General features: G+C 46.8%; 1 protein-coding gene across 1 annotated transcript in view; it reads right to left on the bottom strand.

The window, feature by feature from the left end:
• The window catches only part of LOC140722095 (NACHT, LRR and PYD domains-containing protein 3-like), a 111,963-nt gene extending 111,039 nt beyond the window's left edge, over positions 1 to 924 (bottom strand). The window contains exon 1 of the mRNA XM_073036887.1: positions 877 to 924. Coding sequence (XP_072892988.1) covers positions 877 to 924 — 48 coding nt within the window. The remainder of the gene's footprint in view (positions 1 to 876) is intronic.
• Positions 925 to 19,114: the final 18,190 nt, after the last annotated feature.

Raw genomic sequence — 19,114 nt, 5'->3', positions numbered from 1 at the left:
AGAACAAACCAGAGCGTACAGCAGCGTCTCCTGTCTGGGTACGAGCTCCTTACGCTCACCGCTTGACCTCACAGGTGATATTCCTGGGTGCTTTGTCGCATCAACTGGCAGCCCCGGGATACTAGGGGCATCAGCCCCTAGTGTGGAATACAAGAGGAGGGAGGAGAGGGTATCGCGATCGAGTGAGACGGGCATGTGGTTGCGAAGGGTAGTCGTGAGGGAATGGCTAAGTGAGGTGGTGAACAGAGAGCAGTGCTCGCGGGGAGAGGGGAGAGAGAGAGAGAGAGAGGAGAGAGAGAGAGGAGAGAGAGAGAGAGAGAGAGAGAGAGAGAGAGAGAGATGAGAGAGAGAGAGAGAGAGAGAGAGAGAGAGAGAGAGAGAGAGAGAGAGAGAGAGAGAGAGAGAGAGAGAGAGGAGAGAGAGAGAGAGAGAGGGAGAGAGAGAGAGGAGAGAGAGAGAGAGAGACATGTGGATAAACTGGAAGGAGTGTAGAAACGATTTACGAGAATGCCGCTAGTACGAGGGGGCCTGTGTCATAGGGAGAGTTTGGCCAGGTTGGGTGTTTATGACTTGGAACTTACAAGAGTGAGAAGGAACCAAATGGAAACGATTAAAGGTAGCAGAAATTCGGAGAAGGAGGACGGTGACTGTTCAAGGTCCTGCTGATAACTGGGCGTCTACAAAAGAGCTCCACTGGAGTGACCAGCCTTGTTTCTATGTTCTACCCACAGTAACTGCAAGGTTTGTGGGAGGGGAGGGAATTCACATGCCTCTTCTTAGTTTTGCAAATCAGTACATGGTGGAGTGGCGGGGTTCCATTTCTGGGATCAGTGCACAGTCACTGTAGGGTCGTTGGATTTTGTGAGTAAAACGTACCCGAGTCGTTTTAAGTGTTTTACACAGGCCGCAGCCCTTTACTTCCATTACGACCAAAACCGAAAGCAATCGCCCTGCCCTGACGTCACTACTTTTAAAGTGAACGCAGCAACTTAATGACCGTGCTTGTGAATTATGTCGAACGTTTTATTATGAACGATATGTGTTATTTGTCACCCTTTACCATTCTCTACAATTGCTTCGCAACACCGGACGAGGTTGCGGTTGGGACGAGGAGAATCATTGCTGAATCACCTCAGTTTTGGATCAGTTCGGTGTCACTACCCAGTCTCCTTCTGACTCGAGTCCTCCAGTCGCGGAAACAAAAGTCGTGAATATTTTCTGCGCCTTTCGGGGTTAATCACGCCCTTGCTGAGCCGGTCGATCGCAGATGCACAGAGTTGTGGCCTCTCACCTACATAGACCCGTTTACCATGTTCACTGTGTTTTTCTGAACCAATTGGTTTGGCAATTTCATGTCTTACGAATCCAATTCCATCTGCATGCACAAGGTCCACCTGCCTCCATTCAAGTGATATCTAATAGCGTCCATCGTATCTGCACCAACCAGCATCCCTGCCATTCACTCCAGACACCCACCACTATGAGCAACCTGAAACGCACATCTACCTTAAACATTCTGAGATCGGTTCAACATTACTTTCTTATGTGTGTTTTTTTTTACAATAACAATGTAGGGCAAAGATACAACATTACACCGGATTACAAAATAAGTAAATAGTGCTAAACCAGAATGTTCAAGTTTATTGATATTTTTCTTATGATTAGGTGACAAGAACCGCAAGATACTCCAAGTTTTTTTTTTGAGAAGCTATACAATTTCAACATAGCATCAAAATTCTTGCACATGAAACTTTACTTTATGAAGGCCAATGTGCCAACTTTTTCCTATCACCCTATCTACAACCCTCTGTAGGAATTATAGAATCGACTTCTCAGATCTCCTCGCGCACCTCGATATCCCACCATTCTCTGTGTAAATCCTATCCACTACGGTCACACATCACTCTTGTCTGCATAAAATTCCACCTCCCATGTTTCTGCCCATGTTAATATTGTTTCATTCATGCTTCAATGTTGATAAACTACTTCGCTGTCAACTGCGCTCTAAATCTCGGTGTCATCTGCAATTCAGTATACCATATGAACAATGACATCCAACTTCGTACATATCCCGTCTCTTAGAGCACCTTCCAATCATTTGACCACGACCGATGTCAGGTTCACTTGCCACCAATTGAACTGTTTATTCTTTGAGACTTTCCGAAACTACGGAAGAACATTAGATATCCTCTGGCAGCTTACTCTTGGCTCAGGACATTTGAAATACCTCTGCCATGGCACCTGCAGTTTATGCACCAGCCTCTCACAACTGCCAAGATGACACCCTGTCAGGATCTGAACATTTATCCGACATAATTTGCCTCAAGTCAGCAATATCCCCTCTTAGAACAGAGAACAGAGAACTTCGGCCCACAATATTATGACGACCCACCAAAAAGCAAATGTTTAAAAAAACTAATTCCTCCTACATACCCAATGCCCATCTTCTATATCTCTCAATATCCTCATTTTAATGTACCTATCCAAAAATCTCTTAAACGTCTCTAATGTATATGTCACTACCACCATACCAGGCAACGCATTCCAGTCATCTACCACTCTGTCAGTAAAAAAGAAAACGTATACCTCGTATCCCCTTAATAACTACCCCCTCTCACCTCCAAAGGATGACCTCTGGCACTTGAGGTTTATACTCCTGGAAAAATTATCCTCGCTGTCTGTATCTATGCCTCTTATAATCTTACAAACTCTTATCAGAACTCCCCTCAGCCTCCGATGCTTCCAGAGGAAACAACCCATATTTGTCCATCATCTCTTGATAGCTCATGCCTTCTAAAGCAGGCAGTCTCCTGATAAATCTTGTCTGCTCCTTCTCCAAAGCCACAACACATCGTTCCTATTGTGCGGCAAGCAGAACTGTATGCAATCATCCGCCATGATTCGTATGTGGTCCACGATCTCACTACTGTTTTGACACATTTTTTGACCGCGTGCTGTGCCCCAAACAAATACAGATACGATATATATACTTACGATCCCCCGTCTAATTTGATTCCATCCATAACTGATGATTCAGATCGCGAAGATCACCTGTCTGGTCCCTTGAATTCATATATCTCTGGGGATTCTACTTATCTGCCCGAAAAAAAAATCCATGCCTTCTTTAGTTCTAAAATTTCTCATTAATGTCACATGCATACTTCCCAGGCTATTCATTTGATCCTAACTGGCGATGCCTGATATGCACTTTATCCTCCTTCTTAGCCAAGGCCTTAATCTCTCTCGAAAATCAAAATTCGTTATAGTCTTACTTTTTATTCCACGCACTCTGTACGCTCAATGTTTTAATTGTGAAGGTTTCCTTACCAAGCATCTTAACCCAATCCATACAGCCCTGAACTCTTCCAATGCCATCACAATTGGCATTTTTTTTAATCAATGTAGAATCACAATCCAAGGTCCAGTTAAATTATTCTCCATAATTATCCTGAAAGTAATGGAACTGTGATCACGAGATCCAAAGCGTTCTCTGACACCTGTAAATAGCGAAATCCAGCCTTTCATCCTCTTCCCTGATGTCCACGATTGAAGATGTCTCTGACCCTGGCACTATCAACCGATAACATTTGTTTATTATTTCTCCAAAGATATCCAATGCTTTTTCAGGCAAGATTTTCCCTTGAAGAGGACATGGTTACCATGGCCTATTTTATCGTGTGCCTCCAAGTACTGTGAGACCTCATGGTTAATAATGGTCTCCAACATCTTCACAACTACTTTGGCTCTAATCTTGGCTTTGACTTCTCTTGATGGCCACGGTTGTGAATACTTCTGTCACGGTCCCGGCCGTTAAGTCCCCATTTTCCCTAATTCCCATTGATTGCGGCACCTGTTTCTCATCTAGACCTGCATTATAAATATACCGGCTCTGCATCCACATCCACTCATCGCCAGATCGTTGTTTTAGCCAGTGTGGTAACTCACGTTCCCGGCCGCTTAGGATTGTGTATTCGAGGTTTTACTTCAGTACCGAGGTTTACCTGTGTAACTCTGTCTCTCCGTGTCAGGATAAGTGTTCCCTGCCGTTTGTCTTTCCATTTGCCGCTCCGTGTCAGGATAAGTGTTGCCTGCTGTTTGTCTTTCCAGTTGCCGCTCCCTGTCAGGATAAGTGTTGCCTGCCTCCTGTTTCCTATTTGTTGTTCAGCTCCAGCAACGCGCTGGGTGAAGAAAATTTTTCCTGCCTCCTGCTTTTCCGTTCACCCTCTTGTTTGCCGTTCAGGTCCCGCCACGCTCACGCCCTCGTCTGCATCCTAACTCTATCTTCGTGCCAGTGACCTGCATTTGAGTTCGCCCATTCTCTGCAACAACTGCTTCCTTCTTAGACTGATTCTTCCTTCTAATACTTCTTCCTCTTTGGGATGTGTATTTCCCGTGCCTTCTGAAATGCTTCCAGAAGTTCCAGCCACTGCTGCTGTGCTGTTATTTCATCCAGTGTCCTTTTCCATTCTATTCTGGCCATACCGCTGTAATTCCCTTTACTCCACTGTTTTACTTTTTTTCTACTATTTGACTTTAGCTTCTACTTCTCAAATTGTACTGTGAATTCCATCAATGTATGATTACTTGCCCCTGACGCTTCTTTTACCTTCAACTTTCTAATCAATTCTGGTTCATTGTAATCTAGAATCTACAACCGATAATAGATTAGCTGATCCCCGATTGGTCTCAACCACGAGCTGCTCTAAATAATATGTCTCGTAGACACTTTAGAAATTCTCCCTCCTGTAATCCAGCATTAAGCTGATTTTCTAAGTCTACCTACCTATTGAAGTCCCCTGTGACCATTTTAATATTGCCCTTAAGGCATGCATTTTCTGCCTCCCGATGTGATTTGTAGACCGCATCCTTACTGCTGTTTCAGGGTCCGTATACAGCTCCGATCAGGGTCCTTTGAACCTTGCAGTTCCCTCGCTCTATCCACAATGATTCAACGGTTTCCGACCCTATGTCAACTCTTTCTAATGGACTGATTTACTTTTTTTTTTACTGACAGTGGAGGAACCCCTCACCCTCTGCATTCCCTCATGTGCCTTCGATACCAGGTGTATCCTTGGACACTAAGCTCACAGTTATAATCTTTTTGCTACGATTCAGTGATACCGACATAACACGTGCCAATCCGCAACTATGCTGAAAATTACTTTATATTTTTTGGTGTACTGCACGCATTCAAATATAACACCGGGAAAGTCAGAGAGACTGGGAGAGATGGACGTGCAAAATTGGTCGAAGAGAGAGTTACTGGGACGAGAGTCATCACGGATCCGGCTGTCCCTGGATATCAGAACACATTGCTCAGGTACTTATCAGCGCCGCTCCCTTGCCAGCAAATAAAACCGCAAATAATGCCACAACTTATGAACTGCATAACAAATACCTGAAAAGCGCACTCATTAATGTACATGTCGATTCCCTGCACAACAGATGAGGGACGTGCCGCGGACAGAATTTCCTGCAACTTCTCGTTGTCGACTTGATTTTACTGGTTATGGTTTAGTTGAGAGAGACCAACGACTGACCCGACTGATGACGAAGCATAAAGCCATCGAGCATGGAGCGTAAGAAATATTGCACCGGGAAAACTGCTGTTGTGGTTCTGACAACGGCTAGCGTGCTCTCCTTTCTGAGAAGCGTTCCCCGCTACTTCCTCTGGGAACACTGAGAGATAGTCAACAATGTACCGTGGTTCTGTAAACTAACTGCCTATACTTCCACTGATCACGGGTGGGTAATATACGATTTGCGCGAAATAGTTTTAAATCCGTTCATCCCTTTCGCTGTGATTCTGCTGCTCAACGCTCTGACGGTCAGGCACACTTTAGTCGCCAGTCGTGTCCGTAAGGAGCTGAGGGGTCAGAGCAAGGGGGAGAACAGCAGAGACCCGGAGATGGAGAGCCGGAGGAGGTCTGTGGTTTTACTCTTCACCCTCTCCGGTAGCTTCATCCTCCTCTGGATGACGATCACAGGAATAGGATTCAATTTCAATTTTTCTGAATGGATCTTTCACCTCGTCGGAGCTTTGCTGAAGAATTTCAGCTGCTGCACGAACACATTTATTTACGTGGTCACTCAATCGAAATTCAGGGAGCAGGTGATCAGCGCGGTGAAATATCCGTTTACCTCGGTGATTCAGTTCATTAATCAAGCCGCACACTGAGCAGGTCATAAAGGCGGCAGCAGTGTCTCCAGTCAGGGCCCCAGATCCTCACATTCACCGCCGGGTCTCCCTTGTGGTATTTCCGGGAGGATTGTCCCAAGGACGAGTGGGGAAATTAAATGCTTACTTGCGAGGCGTTGTGATAATTGGGAAAAGTAGCGATTTATATACACATATATATATATTGTGTGTGTGTGTGTGTGTGTGTGTGTGTGTGTGTGTGTGTGTGTGTGTGTGTGTGTGTGTGTGTGTGTGTGTGTGTGTGTGTGTGTGTGTGTGTGTGTGTGTCTGTCTGTCTGTCTGTCTGTCTATCTGTGTGAATGAGAGACAGCGATATATGGTTAAAGTGGAAAAAGTGTCGAAAAGATTAACGCGGTGTTGCCAGGAGTAGGAGGACAGTGTTATCTGGTGATTTGCCATATTGGGACGTTATTGCCCAACTGGAGTGAGCTGCTTTGTTTCACGGCGGGGCTGGAGGAGTTGGGAAAGGGTCATGCATTTTCATTGTTTTCCAATCGGTACATCGTGCACCGTGCGCCTGCAGTGACAGAGTCCCAATTCTGGGACGAGTGCGCAGTCAATGTCGGCTCGTAGGATTTTGTGAATAAAACGAGTCCGAATCGTTTTAAGTGTTTAACCAGAGCCGCAGCCCTTTGCTTCCATTACGGACGCAGAAACCAATTGCAGTCTCCCTGCACTCCCTTCACTTGATCCGGCACCACCGCGGAAAGCGAACACAATTTAATGACGGAGTTTTTGAAATAGGTCGAACATTTCTTCTTCCGGACAGCTTGTCTCATTTGCCCCACATTACATTGCCTCACAAATGTTCCGTGACAGTGGGACTTGTAGCGACGGAGGGGCCAATCATTGTTCCATCACGTTCATATTTGGGATCAGAGCGCAGTCACTATCCAGTCTCCTCCTGTCTCGGTAACAAAAGTCGTGAATCCTTCCCGCGCCTGTCTAGGTTAACTACATCCTTTCTGAGGCGGGGCGACCAGAGATTCACACGGTTCTCCAGCTGTGGTCTCACCAAACCAGAAAGGGACAGAACGGGAACAGGCCTTTCGGATCACTGTGTTGTTCTGAACCAATTGAACTGGTAATTTCATGCCGAGCAGAACCAATCCCGTCTGGCCACACAATGTCCACATTCCTCCATTCCCCCCATATTCATGTGGTTTCTAATATCCTCCATTGCCTCTGCCTTCACCATTGCCCCTGGAATCCATTCCAGACGCTCACCACTATGAGTATGAAAAAAGACGTTATGGGTTAGGTTTAACATAATTGTATTATACAGGTTGTTTTTTACGCCCGCAGCAGTCTCGGGAAAAGTTACAAAATGACACTAAATTAAAACAAACACATAAATAAATCGTGCAAAAACAACTTCCTGCATTTGCCTCACGTCTTGGAGTGTCCTTTCCCCACAATCAGAGAGTAGGACCAAACCTTCACTATCCTGCAGGCATACAAATTTCTCTTAAATTAATCTAGGTACAAGGCCATCGAGGAGGTCGCGTCTGGTCTTTTAAAGAGCATTAAGTGGGATATGTTTCCAGCGCCTGGCGGGATTTACTGCACGTTATTGAGAGGGAGGAGATGGGTATACTGAGGATTTGAGCAATGCATTTGGGTTCTCCCTACCCACAAGCAAGTTTCCAGAAAGCCAATACTAAATGGTATTGTTAATTTAAAAGCGAAATGCGTACTCCTGAAAAACATAGACACACCTCACGTTAGGTGTAGGTAAGTTACTGGACAGGGTTCTTAGAGAGAAGATGTAGAGTTATCAAACAGCACGCAAACTGACACCTTTGCCCTTCCAATCTGTGCGGTCCTGCTTTCTAGCCTTGTCCTCTCGGCGTGCACCGGGACATTAGCCTTCCACACCCTTTCCTATCCGTGCACCTACCGAGATAGGAACGAGACGAAGAGAGAATAGAAAAGCCATTCGGAGAGAAACATCATCCCCACACCGCACAGAAAGGAACAGCATCCCAATCGCCAACGCCCCAAACACCCTGCCCCGCGCAGAACAGAACAAAAATATCGACCTCAAACCCCATTCCCATCGGAAATCAAAGGGGTAAGTAATGGGCGAAAATCACGGATCATAGAGACCATTAGGGTGAGATCGCCACACTGCATAAACGCCATTATGTCCAGTATATAACGCAGAAACACGGAAACATCTTCCTATGTCAGCGAAAAGTGAGACACCACACGATAGCCCGACGCGCCTGGCACAGCGAGAGGCATGCCCGTCTCAATTAACTTCACAAGGTTAAATTGAAGGTACCAGTACTTAAGGGCCATGGTTAAGATAATCATTAATAAATACAGGCACAGAGAAACTGAGAAGCGCAGCACTCTTAGACAAATGGCAGAGGCCACGGAACGGTAGGTGGCGCTGTATCCACGGCAAAATCTGCCGGGATCTCATTGCAGGACGGAGCAGGATCGACAGGGTCAGATGACTCTGGTTTCTTCCGGTTATTATGGAAGGGAGTAAAGGGAGCAAAAGAGGGAGGCTGGGGAAAAGAGAGTAATTGGGATCGAAGACAGATGGGAAGAGAGGCTCAGAACTTCGGAGAAGATCGAAACAAAGGAAAAACAGAAGGAGATTTAGCCGATCAGGTCCCGCATCCACAGCATCCAAGAGACCCAATTGTACCAATGTAATTTTATTAGAGCGAGGCTTTTGCAATCGAATAGCCATTTTCTGCGGGGCTTCAAAGTGCTGTGATGGTGGGGGAGGGGGGAGCTTAGTGAACGACCCCTTGTAACCCTATTAACCGAATTGAATGAATACAGTTTTACTAGAGCGAAGTTTCTGCAGTCAACGAGCTGTAATAGTGGAGGTGGAGGTTGGGGCCGCACTGACAGAACCCGTGTAATCCTGTTCGCTGGAGTGAAGAGGGAGAGATGAGTGGGTGGGCAGAATGGTCACTGCAGTTTAATCCTTCCCTCAAACCTCCGCTGGGGAATCGGCTGGGGAGAGGGCATTTGCCGATGCACCAGAAGATCCAGCAGATACTCTCCACGCTGATATTGAACCATCTGGGTGAGTGGGGCGTCTAATCAATAGCCCGTCGTGTCCGCCCCCCCACCCCCGTGTTACAGCCGACTGATTGTCGGAGTGGTGTAGTTGGGGGTGTGCTAGGTCATGGCGATGGTGGTGGGGCGCTGAGGCTCCTCTTGTTGGGCATTCCGTGGAGAGCGGGTGGTCCGTCAACCCTCCTTACAAAGACTCACTCAGACTCTGAGAATTATTCTCTGCAGGAAAGAGTTCCCCGCCTCCGTTCACACCTCCCCTTGCTACGCACCTTAATGTGTCGGTCACAACCTCCCTCTCCTGCACAGGTCCCCTGTGCCCCACACCGTCTCCGGCAACCGCTCCCTCCCCATGCCCCACACACCCCACAGCAACTCCACTCACCTCTCTGAACACCCTAGGGCGCTCATCACTCCCTTATTTACCTACAGCCCTCTCTGTCTCTATCACTCCTCCATCAACTAAACTCGCCCCCACCCTGTCACCCCTCCCTACCGGACAGCCTATCCCACCTCCGTTAACCCCTCCCTCTTCAATACCCCAACGCAACCTCGACTTTCACACTCGCTCCTACAGACTTCCCCGAATCTTAGGCCCCCTCTCTGCACATACTCCTCCTTCCACTACACTGCACAGCGTCTTCGCCACCCGTCCTTCCCCTGCACACATCCACGTGTCCATTACTGCCGCCTTGGTCAACATCACTCCCCGTCTCCGTCAGCTCATCCCTCGCCCACACCCCTCATAAATTTGTGACGCTCCTCTGTGCGGACATTGCCTGGATCAGGATTCATGGTGCCAAATCTTCCGACTGACAGTTTCGAATCGGAGCTCCTCTCCACGACAGGCGTCATCTGGGCAGGAAGAGAAGCAGGGCAAATGGCTGAGAGAGCAGAATAAACGATTTGAGGTTTTGATACGTCTGGGCGACCTCGCATCTTTCCGGTGTGAACTTAAGCCAAGACAGTTGCGGCGAAGCTTTGCTGGGTAAATCGACGCTGCGGTGCCCGGACACGAGAGTGGGGACTGAGCCAATGTTTGGCCACAGCTGGAGGGGACATGCAGGCGTTTACCGATTAGATGCAGCAGGACCGTGGGGAGCAGGGCCGAAACAGAGTGGAAGCGGCGGAGACCCGGAGAGACAAAAGGATCGATCGTGTCAAGTGCTGGCCGGAATTAGAAATCGGGTCGCCGTGATCCAGGCTCGAGAACTGGGGGTGGGTTTCTGAGAGGGAGGAACGGCCCGAGGTTTGGATGAATCGATGGAAGAGGTCCGGGTTTCGGGACCGGTGACGAGGGGCGCGCCGGTTCAGCTCGCCGCTCCGCGAGGTTTACTCGTCCCTGGGCTTAACTCAGATTACCGTGATCACAGCTCCGTGGCGACGGACGCTCGGGATCTTCAGATGCTAGATTATTTTTGCTGTTTGTACCGATTGTTTTTTTTTTTCTCTCTCTCTGCTCTTTCGGTGTTTGACCGTCTTTATTTATTTATTTTTTTATTTTGTGTCTGCCTGCGAGCAGACGAATTTCAAAAATAAACGAACTTGGACTTCGACTTTGAAACCCCACCGGAGGAGGACAACAGAGAAAAACTACAGCACAATCCAAGCCTTTCGGCCCACAAGTTGTGCCGAACACGTCCTGACTTTAGAAATTACCTCGGGTTACCCGCAGCCCTCTGTCTTTGTAAGCTCCTCGTACCTATCCAAGAGTCTCTTAAAAGATCCTATCGCATCCACTTCCACCATCGTCGCCAGCAGCCCATTCCACGCACTGACCACCCTCTGCGTAAAAGACTTACCCCTGACATCTAAATTGTGCCTACTTCCCAGCACCTGTGTCTTCTTTTGGCAACCATTTCAGACCTGGAAAAAGCCTCTGACTACACACTCGATCAATGCCTCTCATTATCTTGTACACCGCTATCAGGTCACCTCTTATCCTCCGTCACTCCAAGGAGAAAAGACCACGTTCACTCAACCTATTCTCATACGGCATGCTCCCCAATCCAGGCACCATCCTTGTAAATCTCCTCTGCACCCTTTCTATCGTTTCCACATCCTTCCTGCAGTGATGTGACCAGTACTGAGCACAGTACTCCAGGTTGGATCTGACAAGGGTCCTATATAGCTTTAACATTACCTCTCGGCTCTTAAACTGAATTCCATGGTTGAAAAAGACCAATGCACCTTGTGCCTTCTCAACCACAGAGTCAACCTGCTCAGCAGCTTGCAGTGTCTTATCGACTCGGACGCTAAGAACCGTCTGATCCTCCACACTGCCAAGAATACTAACCATTAATGCTATTTGTCATCATATTTGACCGACCAAAATGCAACACGTCACGCTTATCTGGGTTGAGCTCCATCTGCAACCTCTGACAGCCCTCCACACTATCCACAACACAAACAACCTTTTGTGTTATCATTACTTCTCTCCACTTGCAAGTAATTTATAAAAATCACGAAGGGAAGGAGTCCCACAACGGATCCCTGAGGGACATCACGAGTGACCAACTTCCATGTAGAATATGAACCGTCTACAACCACTCTTTGCCTTCTGTGAGCAAGCCAGTCTGGTGGCAAGGTCCGCTTGGATCCCATGCCAGCTTATTTCTCAACAAGCCTTACATGGTGTACTTTATCAAATGCCTTGCTGAAATTCATATACACTGCATTTAGTGTTCTACCTTCATCAATGTCCTTAGTCATACCTTCAAAAAATTCTTTCAGTATCGCAAGGCACGGCCTGCGTTTGACAAAGCCATGCTAACAATTCCTGATCATATTATGTCTCTCCAAATGTTCATGAATTCTGCCTCTCAGGATCTACTCCATCCGATTACAAACCACCGAAGTAAGAATCTCCTGGCCTATAATTTCCTGGGCTATCCCTACTGACTTTTGTGAATAACGGAACAACATCTACAACCCTACAATCCTCTGGAACCTCCCCCATTGCCATTGATGACACAAAGATCCTTACTAGAGGCTCAAGCAATTTCTCCCCTCTACTTCCACATTAGCTTGGGATACATCTCGTCTGGTCCCACTAACTTATCTAAATATATGCTTTCGAAAAGGTCCAGCACATCCTATTTCTTAATGTGAATATGCTAAAGATTTTCAATCCGATGTAAGTCATCCCTACAATTGCCAAGATCCTTTCCCTTAGTGAATACTGAAGCAGAGTACTCATTAAGTACCTCAGCTATACCCTACGGTTCCATACACAATTCTTCACTGTCACATTTGTTTCGTCCTATTCTCTCACATCTTATCCTCCTCCTCTTCACATATTTGTGGGTTTTCTTTATTTCTGCTCGCCAGCCTTCTCATGGCCCTATCTGGCTCTCCTGACTTCATTCCTAAGCTGCTTCCTGCTTGCCTTATAATCTTCATGGTCTCTATTAATACCTTTCGAACCTTTCTTAGGCTTTTTGTTTTTCCTTCTGGACTAGAATTTTTAACTGCCTTCGTTCACCATTGTTCCTGTACCCTACCATCTTTTCACTGTCTCATTGGAATGTACCTATGCAGAATTCCTCGCTAATATCCCCTGAACATTTTCCACGTTTCTGCCCTGCGTTTCCCTGAGAACATCTGTTCCGGATTTATGCTTCCAGGTTCCTGTCTGATATCCTCATATTTCCCCTTACTCCAATTAAACGCTTGCCCAACTTGTCTGTTCCTGTTCCTCTCCAATGCTATGGCAAAGGAGATAGAATTGTGATCACTAACTCCAAAATGCTCTCCCACTGAGAGACCTGCCACCTGACCAGCTTCGTTTCCCAATACCGGATCAAGTGCAGCCTCTCCTTTTGTAGGCTTATCTATGTCTTTTTTTCAGGAAACATTCCTGAACCCACTTAACAAAGTACACACCATCTAGCCCACTTGCTCGAGAGAGATGCCAATCAATATTTGGGAAATTAACAACTCCCACCAAAACACCCCTGTTATTATTAAACCTTTCCAGAATCTATCTTCCTATCTGCTCCTTGATGTCGCCGTTACTACTGGGTGTTAACGGGGACCTTCTGCGTGCAAGCGCGTTAATTAGTGCTGGATTTGTTAAGCGGATGCTGCACAGTTTATTGAATCAATATATGGGCTGTCCATCGAGGGAAGGGGCCGGACTGCACCTGGTGTTGGGTAATGAGCCTGGCCGGGGATTAACCTTTCAGTGCGAGAGCAGTTAGAGAACGGTGATCTTATCTCATGAACTCTCACGACAGCAACAGGTAAGGTTTGATATAATGCTTCTGGGAGGGATTTAAATTGGAGTAGGACGCATTAGGCATGAACTGAGAAGGGTTCTTTGGGAAGACCTTTACTCGGGCACATCCAACTCAGACACGCGGAGAGTGCTGGAAGATCAATAGCATAGACTACAGGAATGGTGTGTCCCTGCTAAGATGAAGGACGGGGATGGAAAGATAGGACAACCTTGGATGTCCAGAGAGATGATGAATGCTGTCAAGATGAAAACTGAAAAGTAGATAAAGTTTCAGGATCAAACGATGCACTAAAGTAGTATAAAGAAGCCTGTAAAGAAGGAGGAGTGGAATTAGGAAAGCCGGACCGGGGGGGGGGGGGGATTAAATGTCCTTGGCAAGTAGATTTCAGGAGAATCCCAAGGCTTTTCATACGTACATCAAGAGCAAGAGGATAACTCGGGAGAGGGTGGGATCACTCAGAGATAAATGGGAACATCTGCTTGTCTGCGGAGAATGTGCGTGCGGCAATTAGTGACTACTTTGTTTCAGAATTTACCAAGGAAAAGGACATGGAGGCTCAGAACTTCAGCATTGAGTGTATAAACAAGTTACGGTGTTTAGAGATCAAGCAGGAGGAACTGCTTGGCCTCCTAATGAGTATTAAGGTGAAGGACACCAGGGCCTGATGGGATGTACCCCAGGTTAATGAAGGAGGCAAGGGACAAGATTGCTGCGGGTTTGACCAGCATGGTCGTGTCCTCTCGGTACAGGCGAGATCCCGGATTAATGGCCAGTATCTCTATATATGAAAGGAAAAAAGGGAAAGTCTGTTAACTACAGACCGGAGAGTTTCTCATCAGTTGCAGGGAAATGGCCGGCGAAAATTCTGAGGGACAGTATGCATGAGATCCGGACGCCCCAACATAGGAAGGACGTTCAGGCCTTGACGTTAGTGCAAAAGAGGTTTACCAAGATTCTGCCTGGTTTAGAGTGGGCGTGCTGACATGTGGGGCAGGATAAATGTGGACTGTTTTCTCTGGAGCAGCGGGGGCTGAGGGGAGATCTGATAGAGGCTTGTAACATTGTGGGAGGCTTAGATAGTCAGGACAGGGAGTGTCTGTTCCACAGTGCTGAAATGCCTGATATCAGAGGGCGTGCATTGAAAGTGAGAGGGGATAGAATCAAGGGTAATGTGAGAGGCAAGTACCTGTACTCAGAGAGTGGCGGATGTCTGGAATGCGCTACCTGGTATGGTGATGGAGGCAAACACATGAGAGGATTTCAACAGTCATTTGGGTTGGCTCATGGACATTAGGTAGACGGAAGTTTATCGACATCGTGTCAGAAGGAGGGATTAGTGCTTCGGCCTTTTTGATTTGATGTTTTTTCTTTGCAAGTGGGCCGAATTGATTGAACCTTTAGCCTACTATTTTATGTTCTACGTTCTACGTTCAGAGCTCAACACAACACTCCAAGTTTGGTGTAAAAACATTTTGCAGACCTGTAACATTACGTCACGGAAAATATACTGGCGTTGGGGATGGTGAGGAGGAATTGATTGTGGAGAGGACGGGGTTAAGCCTATGAATCTCCTGGGAGTAAACTGACTGTGCTTCAGAAGAGAAGGGGTCATGGAAACAGATCAAACAATGATAGAGAGATGGGTGAAACAGGGGCAGGAAAATCATTACTGGGAGGTGAGACTAGACTTTGGGAACATAGCCTCAAGATTTGGGAAACAGCTTTAAGACAGAGATGAGGAGGACGTGCTTTACTCATAAGAAATCCTCTGCCCAGGGAAGCTGCAAAGGGTCCGTCAGTAAATAGACCCTCAGTGTCACTTCATTAGGTATATGACTGAGACCTGGTGTGGTCCTCTGCTACTGCAGACCTTCTGCTACAAGTTTCGAAGTCTCAAAGAGGCGGGACGAAATTAAGCTAGCGTTAAACAGCAAGCACCGTGACACGACCTGACTTTCAACCATCACCTTTCACTTCCATGCGGGGCAGAAATCTGCCCGTGTCTCAAATACACGCAGCCGCCGCCTGTACACTTGCTCGCTAATACAAATATAGAATACAGCGCGATATGGATCAGGGGCAGATTTGGGCAGAGAAATGGCAGTTGTAGTTTAACCCAGATAAGTGTGAGGTGCTGCACCTGTATGGGGTAAATCCAAGCAGACTGTATACTTTTAAAGGCAAGGTCCGCGTTGCCGGGAAGAGGGAACTTGAAATCCAATTTCTTAGCTCCCAGAAAGTGGGTGCAGATGTCGATAAATAAATTAAGAAGGCTTATTTAATGGTTGTTTATATTAGTCGGGGCATTCAGTTCAATAGTCAGGAGGCTATGTTGCAACTTTATAAAATCCTGCTCAGCCCAATCCCTCAGACTGCTGAGTTTGCTGGCCAGGCATTAGGTTTAGTGGTGGGTCCTGAAGGAGTCTCCAGGGATTCTGACTGTGAGGGACTCAGAAGACAGTCATCCCTACAATTGCCAAGATCCTTTCCCATAGAAGACTGAGTAGGCCTAGAGGTGGCAGCAGTGTCTCCAGTCCGGGCCCCTGGTCCTCAAATTCACCGCCTGATCCCTCATGTGTTATTTCTATGAGGATTGTCAGGAGAATCCCAAGGCTTTTCATTGGTACATCAAGACCAAGAGGATAACTCGGGAGAGGGTGGGTTCACTCAGGGTTAAAGGGGTAACATTTGTTTGTCTGCGGAGAATGTGCGTCAGGCACTTCATGAGTACTTTGCTTCAGTATTTACCAAGGAAAAGGACATGGAGGCCCAGGAGATCAGTGCTGAGTGTATAAACACGTTACGGTGCTTAGAGATCAAGCAGGAGGAAGTGTTGGGCCTCCTACTGAGTATTAAGGTGGAGGAATCCAGGGCCTCATGGGATGTACCCCAGGTTTTTAAAGGAGGCAAGGGACAAGACTGCTGCGGTTTTGACCAGCATGTTCGTGCCCTCTCGGCACAGGTGAGGTCCCGGATGAATGGCCAGTATCTCTATTTAAGAAAATAAAAAGGGAAAAATCTGGGAACTACAGACGGGAGAGTTTCTCGTCAGTTGTAGGGAAATTGCTGGCGAAAATTCTGAGGGCCATTATACATGAGCATTTGAAATCCCATGGAGTAATTAGAGAGAGCCAGCATGGCTTTGTGCGGGGCTGGTCTTGTCTAATAATTATTTGGACGACGTGACGAGAGGGATTGACGAGGGAAGGACAGATGATGCTGTCTACATGGAGTTTGTTATGGCAAAATCATTGATGAGAGGCTAGTCCAGACGATTAAGCTGAATGGGGTCCATGGAGAATTGTTTTTCTTTTCTGTTTCGGAGCTGGCGTGTCGATAGTACACAGGGTCCAGTGTCTGCAGGGTCTTAATAGAGCTGGAAGACTGTAATTCGTCAATTTACACAGAGGTCTGTGCTGAGGTCCGCTGACCCGGATGAAAATGTAGTTTGCTGATGATACATAGTTTGGTGGAGTTGTGGATAGCGTAGAAGACTGGCAAAGAATAGAGCGCGAAATAGATCGGAGGCAGATTTGGGCAGAGAAATGGCCGTTGGAGTTTAACCCAGATAAATGTGAGGTGTTGCACCTGTATGGGGTAAGTCTAGGGAGACAGTATACTGTTAATGGCATGATCCCTGTTGCGAGTAGAGAGAAAGTGAGATGCCGATAAAGAAGTTCAGACGGCTAATTGAATGGTTGCTTAGATTAGTCGGGACATTCAGTTCAAAAGTCAACTGCTTTGTTGCCATCCCTCAGACTGCTGAGTTTGGTGGTCATGCATTAGGTTCAGGATTGGGTCCTGAAGGAGTTCCCAAATATTCTGACTGTGAGCGAGTCACACTGAAGACACTTGACAGCTTGGTGGATATGAAAGTGTTTATTCATCACCACAAAAAGACATTTTCTTGGACCCAGTCTCGGCAGAGACTCGCAAACTCAAATTACGTCAAGAGGTTTTTATCCTGGTGATAATGGTAACAATAGGTGATTCAATACAGTAACTCAAGCTACAATGTCACAATTAAAGATGTTGTGTCTGACAAACGGTTCCTCTGAAGTACAGATTTGCAGTGGAAGCACTTTGCAGCTGATGAAACAACTTTGAAGGTTCAGTCACTTTTGGTGGTTCCAACAAATCCACACAGATGGTCAAAAAGCTTCTGAGAACTGGTGAACGTAGACAGGTTTACGACCCAGGACAAAGTTTGATACACTTCATCCAAACAAGCTGAGGATGGTTTCCTGTATCGGGAGTAGGAGATGAGTTTACAGTGAGATGAGCTGTGATTACAATTAGTGGAGAATCAGAGTGGAGAGGCCGCTTTACTCTCAGTTGATCTGCTCAGCCGATGGACAGGAGTCGCACTGACGCGAGGTAAGGTGGAGAGTTGGATCTGATGGTGTTTGAAACAATATTCTATCCCCTTTGCTGGAGGAATGACACTCGGAATTTACAAACCCTTAGTCACATCACAATCTCCATTTTGTCAGTTTCACAATTAATTCACTGAGGTAATCACAGTGTTGCAACCAGGGACTGCACATGGCTGACGTAATGAGACTGTAAATAAATTATTAAAAATATTTGTTTTTATATCAGTTGAAACCTGTCCCCGAGGAGTCGCGAAATATCATTAAAACCCCTGGTATGTGCAGCCTCGACATTTTATTCCGAGAGATCTTCTGTAGCACACGGGGCCAGATCACTCGCCGGAGGAAATGCCCGCATTGTTGGATAGGTTCCAGCCTGTGTACAGAATATTGAACGTGTTCATTGTCGCTATTGGAGTTCCTGGTGAGCGAGCACATCTATTCATGTTTGGCGCTTCTGTCTGTAAACCGGTGTGAGCTGTTTGGTGTCATTTTACAAGCTTTCCCCTTGATGCGTGGCAGTAATATCCGTCAGTGATATCGATCCTGACTCTCCAATATTCTGATTTATCAGATTTCATGACAAACGGAACTAAACCCCTGTCTCTCCTCTAACTCACAGGATCGACTCGAACGTTGATCTTGCATTTGATGGAATTTTGTTCAGAGTGGTACCAATGCTGGGTACAGGCAACTCTTCGGGAATGTGAGACTAGGAATGTTATACATCGTGGTGTCAACTGTTTATAAGTTATTGACCGGAGTGAATACTTGGTCCTTTAACGACCATATTGTCCCAGTGTAGGGAGATGGGAATCCTCCGGGAAGTTGTGACTGGGAAGTTTCAATGGCACCCTGGCAATGTTGTCCCATTCTTGTGGACGAGCGGCACTCTGGGAGGGTGTGACTGGGAGCGATTTCCCGAGACTGAATTTCAGACATTGTGTTTCAGACTAGACCCTTGCTCCTGTTTCCCTGTGGAAAATGTTTCGGTCCTGTCAGGTGCTGAGTTTCTATAGGCGCGGACAGTCATTGGAAATCAATGACTAGAATCGCGTTAACTACCGATCGTTGTTGTTCATGGCGCTCGTGTTTAAGCCCGACAATTACCGACACATCGCTCATCGCAACACTGAAGAAGGCAGGTCAGAGACAGTGTGACCCAAGTTTGGTGTTGGATGAGCAGCCGTTCTCTGCATCTAGTCTCCTGACCTCTGACTGAATCCCGAACCTGTGTCCATTCCCGCAGAATGAGTTTA

This window comes from Hemitrygon akajei, unplaced genomic scaffold (genome assembly GCF_048418815.1).
Source record: "Hemitrygon akajei unplaced genomic scaffold, sHemAka1.3 Scf000069, whole genome shotgun sequence".
Taxonomy (NCBI): domain Eukaryota; kingdom Metazoa; phylum Chordata; class Chondrichthyes; order Myliobatiformes; family Dasyatidae; genus Hemitrygon; species Hemitrygon akajei.
This window is presented reverse-complemented; position numbering and strand designations above follow the sequence as displayed.